This window comes from Sphaeroforma arctica, assembly GCF_001186125.1.
Source record: "Sphaeroforma arctica JP610 unplaced genomic scaffold supercont1.1813, whole genome shotgun sequence".
NCBI lineage: Eukaryota > Ichthyosporea > Ichthyophonida > Sphaeroforma > Sphaeroforma arctica.
This window is the reverse complement of record NW_014038745.1, coordinates 1-5,118: the sequence shown is the minus strand read 5'-3', so window position 1 is coordinate 5,118 and position 5,118 is coordinate 1. Positions and strand designations below refer to the sequence as shown.

Genomic DNA, 5,118 nt, shown 5'->3' with positions numbered 1-5,118 from the left:
TTTTTATGTGCGAGTGTTATATATTATACATTACACTGTAAAAACCTGTTCTGGTATACGACAAAGACACGTCTTCTAAACAAACTAATTTCCGACTCATCGATATGACTTCAAAAGATAGTATCATGACGTATATTAGACTTCTGACTGTATTAAAAGATATGTCGGCTGGACATGTCGTCAAAAGCGAAGTAGTTTACGACGGTCTATTAACAGCATGTCTTTATTGTGGAAGTGCTGTCTGAAATAAAAACCAGCCCAGGTCAAAACCGTACACACTGATTTGTTTTTTTTTAATTAAAACACTACTGTTTACGTCTCTCTCTCTCGCGGCTCACGCACTCTCGCGGCTGTGCCCTGACTGCAGTGACTGGCTGACTGCCCTCGCTTATTGCAGTTTATGTATTTACGCTAATCCGCTGTGCGGAAAGAGTAAAGACGCAGGGCCCAGGCCGCAGGCGTTGGCGGACCAAAGTTCCAGCAAAATTTTGGGCGCATAATTCCTCACACAGTCTAGTATTTTTATATATAAATAAATATTTGCGGGAGGCCGGGAGCCTAAAACCAAAAATAACTAGCACATTTAAACGACCGAACCGCCTATAAATCATCAATCACAATTCACAATTTCACGAATGTGTGTGAAACTGCGAATGACTGAAATGTAAATAGAGGAGTCAGGGGACGGATCCCAGAGTTAATATGTATAAATAGTAATTTTATTTGTAAAATATTTTTTTTGTTGAGACGTGAGTTCAACTGAGTTGTATCCCAAGAACTCGTGACTCGTGACTCGTGGGTCTGTAATTAGTCTGTACTGTCTGTAAAATGTAAATATTTATGTACTGTACATATTTACATGTTCCAAAATACGTACGGTCCCAAATTTGGGGGCAATAGGGAGGGGAGGTTAAAAAAAATAAAAAGAAGTAAGTACGTGTTCCATAGCCTCCTGAATCATACATAAATATTTAAAAATAGTAATTTAAAAAAAAGTGCCATCTATTTCGATACATATTCTATGTACGAGCATAAAATACTTCTTTAATTAAAAAAAACTCCCCGGGAGCACATACGACATCAATATCGACGATATTAATAAGTGGATGTCAAACCGTTGCTACTTATAATAGCTACTGCACTGTACACGGAATTTCGAATCATTCATACATACTGGAACAGCTGAGCAAATCCAGACCACTAATACACCATGTCGGCTGCATCCACCTTCTTACAGAAATTACTAACTATGATAGAACATCCTGATAGTGACCAGTATATCTCCTGGTGCCCTAACGGCACTTCGTTCATTGTATATGATTCGATCGCTTTAGCAAAATATGTACTTCCGCAATACTTTCGTCACAACAAATTCACAAGCTTTGTACGACAATTGAATATGTACGATTTCCATAAGGCGAGTATTTAATTGTGGGTACTGCGTGTAAATAAGATCATCCGTGATTTATGACCAGTGTTTTTGTCGACAAGTGCAACTTGAGAAAATGTCAGCTGCCTATCTGCTCTCCCAGAACACTGACTTAATTTATGGTCTTCTCTTCATGCAGATACCATTAAGCGATACCGGTATTGAGCCGAATGAGAACGCGGTGCAATTCAAAAACCTTAACTTCTTGCGTGGTCAACCCCATTTGTTCGCTAACATGAGGAGGAAAGCAAGCTCGCGCAATGAGAAAGTGAACTCTGTGGTTGGTGATAAAGAATACATCGATAATGCTTTGGCTAACTTGGCCCAAGCAGGGAGTAACATGTCCAAAAGACTCAATGATGTAGAGTCTGATAGTACATACATCAAAGACGAACTTAGCAAGCTATATCAGAGTAATTATCAACAAGAGCACACCGTCAATCGGATCATGGGGTTCCTGACGTCAGTATATGGACCCAATACCGAAAATAACATTCCCACATTGAACACAAATCAAAATGTACATCAAATCCAATACGGTCGCTCCCCGAATGATTCACCCCTGGTATGTCACAACCACTGGTAGAATGCTCAGTATGTTACAGTGCCTATAAGATATCGTCGTTAATTGCCTCATGTTCTGAATATAGCCAACCGATAGTCACGATATGAAATGAATTAATCATTTATGTACTTCTTGTTATTTGAACAGATCTTCTCAAACGTAGACAAGACATCTGGTAACTTCCAATCTTCTACCAGCTCTCGGCGGAGCTGGGTGCAGTGAAATCATAACTTCTAAAATTATAACTATTATATGCGGCGACGTAGGCACAGCGAGTGATATCACGTCGTTCCCTATTTCGTCTATTACCGCATGACGGTTGAATATAGCCGTGAATTGTGCATCTGGCATGACCATCGGTCTTCGGTCTTTTGTCACAGGAGTCAAACAATGCTCCCCACCTAATATATAGGAGAATACTGCGTGAAGAAGGGAGTTCTAAGATATCTCGTGCTTATTTATCGAAACCTTTTAGAGCTTTGGTTGTGAAGTCCGACTACCTTTGGTCAAGCATTAGTTGCGCTCATTATATAGCGCCCGACAACGCAGCCAAGACCACTTCATACGAAGGAATCCATATAAGAGGGAATGTCAGCTTTCCGCCTGTGTTGTCATACCGAGAACACTGGAAGGGTACTTTGATAATGCCTAGAAAGTGCTTATATATCGACATAGTGAATCCGACATGGCTCAACCAGAGCAGGATGGGTTTGTAGCTCCAAGTACTCGTGTTGAGCAAATCCACTACCGATCTGAAATGACAGAGAGACAATACGTACATAAACAGATAAAGTTGTTCGTTGCTGCACTCGAAACAGTTGAAACATAATTTCTATATTGGTGGCAAAAAAAACCATTCAAGCAGTGGTACGGCGTGAATTTAGAAAGCGTGAATTTAGCAGTAACATACATAGCTATAGTGGCAGATTTTAAGCAGATCTAGAGAATTATAGCCTTCTTCTGTATAATTTAGAAGGCTATGGAAATAATAACCATTGAAGCAGCGCTATAAAAAATATATAAAAATCATTGTACAAAAAGTCAAAAACTGTGTGAAGTTGTGAACTGTGAACTTGTGAAGCAGTGAAGGGACTCAACAAGGGTGTGAAGGCGATTGTTCCGCCGCGGCGAATGATATTGTGCCATTTTGTTGACGTGTTTTAAAAACTATAAATAGACTCCGTGGTTGACCTATTTGGTTGGCGTATGTAATATAGTAAATATATGAATCTACTATAAATAGCCACAGATCAGTAATCACTAAATCGATACGTATACCAGTTACCACTGCATGTACGGTATTTTTTAAAACCATACGGCCATACGGTACACGCTCTACGTGTGTATTGAATATTATACGCACATTCAATGCGTTGTATGTCTATCCATGTACCCGTTTATACGTATACGTATGTATTACTGTGCATAGCATAGGTTTCTTTCTACCGTCAGTGCAATAGATCGAGTATAGGCGTGACCCTTGTCGATATACAACGAGATCTCGTCGAACACCTGTACTATAAAGGTAATGGACGTCGAAAGTAATAGTGCGAGCAGCGGCAACGAATCCGATTATAGCTCTGATGAAGTGTTCGTTGATGCGCGTATGTCCGTAGACGATACAGATACCTCAGATAGCGTATTCAACAAGCCTGAGTCATCTTCTCAGTTAGAGGTACGAATAGGCCCTCAGGACGGTAGACAACAAAGTATAAACCAAGGTATAAATCAAGGTAGAGAACAAAGTCCTCGTGGCGAACCAAGTACACAACAGACACATAGAAACACTCCGGATACTTCGAGCGTTATACATCCCATAAAACTTGGAAGACAAGTGAACATTCCACTACATTCCAGTACAAATACACCCGAGGAGTTCTATAGTAAAGGGAAACGAGCCAGAATGAGTGATGCGGAGGCCAGCACGGGCCAAGCACATGCAATTGAATCAGACACGCACATAAATGCAGATATATTACATGATAATACTAGCGACAAAGGTATGCAAGAGACTAAGAGTCAAGATACAAATACGAATGGCAATACAAATATCAGCGCAGGTACAACCACGGACGCTACACCCAGCGTTGAGGTTTCGGATGCGAATGTGAATGAGAATGGGAATGCGAATGCGAACGTACCCATGAGCACCTCTGGTGATGTAGAAGTGCAGACGAGTGAAAAGGCTGGGAAGAGCACGTCTACTACTACACCAGAGTACTTTAATGTTATAGGGTCAGGCACCAATACGGCCGGCACGGATACTGCTGCTGCTAACAGCGCTACTACTGCTAAGGAGAGCAAGTTGGCCTATGCAGGCCAGGTATGTAGTTGTTTCGTTTTTTTGGGATTGGATATAATGTTATGCGGGAAACGCCTACCTGTTGTTTTACCTCTCGAACTGTAGTATATTCTTAGTTTGGTAAACCGGCCTGGTCTATGCTGAACGCTGTTTAATCTTGGATTGAATGTAATTCGGTTACAACTGGCCTAGTTCACACTTACATGTATCTATTTATGGTTTAAGACAAGTATGTACACGTATTGTGTATGTACTGATTGTAAGAACGATAGTAGAGTGAATGCATGCATACACGTCACTATACGTGCTTACATAATCAAATTCCTGTATATCAATTTGTATGTGCAGATCACAGGTACGATAAGCTTCACCTACGTACCGTCCCTCACTCTTCTCGGTATGCATACATACCTATCTTCTACCATTCGCCATCTTAATATAGATCTCCTCGTATCCACGTGCATGATTATATCCGTTCACGGGTTGTAACGTACATACATTTGTATCACGAACCTATCACAGATCGCAGGCACCATCGCGTCGCATGGTTACACCACACTCTCCATGGCATCATCTGCGGCCGGTCGCTTGTACTCGTACGCAACAACACCCTCACCCACACAACCCATCAATACTGGGCTAAACGAAGAACAAGACCTACAACTCCAGAAGATCCTGGACGGGTGGGATGCCGTAGATGGCGATAAAGTGCATGAGGAGATCAAGGATAGACTGGTTGTGGCTGTTATGGGCCGAGTATCGGCAGGTAGGTGTATCACCTGTGTTGTATATAGGCTGTGTTAGAGTAAATATGCATATATT

At 41.3% G+C, this 5,118-nt stretch overlaps 2 protein-coding genes across 2 annotated transcripts; both read left to right on the top strand.

Moving 5' to 3' along the window:
• Positions 1-1,138: 1,138 nt before the first annotated feature.
• SARC_11662 (hypothetical protein) lies at positions 1,139-3,037 on the top strand. Its single transcript, XM_014294246.1, has 2 exons — positions 1,139-1,994; positions 2,142-3,037. The coding sequence occupies exons 1-2, from the start codon at positions 1,506-1,508 to the stop codon at positions 2,214-2,216; spliced, it is 564 nt and encodes a 187-aa protein (XP_014149721.1). The 5' UTR covers positions 1,139-1,505; the 3' UTR covers positions 2,217-3,037.
• A 239-nt stretch (positions 3,038-3,276) lies between these two features.
• On the top strand, positions 3,277-5,100 carry SARC_11661 (hypothetical protein; the record flags this gene model as incomplete). The annotated part of the gene is made up of 2 exons (XM_014294245.1): positions 3,277-4,317; positions 4,819-5,100. Exons 1-2 carry the CDS (start codon positions 3,523-3,525, stop codon positions 5,098-5,100), a joined length of 1,077 nt encoding a protein of 358 aa, XP_014149720.1. The 5' UTR covers positions 3,277-3,522.
• Between the last annotated feature and the right edge of the window lie 18 nt (positions 5,101-5,118).

Bases quoted from the DNA above. Each gene is read 5' to 3' on its own strand.
- SARC_11662 (XM_014294246.1), top strand. From the start codon at position 1,506: ATGTCAGCTGCCTATCTGCTCTCCCAGAACACTGACTTAATTTATGGT. The intron at 1,995-2,141 runs GTATGTCACAAC...TTATTTGAACAG, and splicing joins CCCCGAATGATTCACCCCTG to ATCTTCTCAAACGTAGACAA.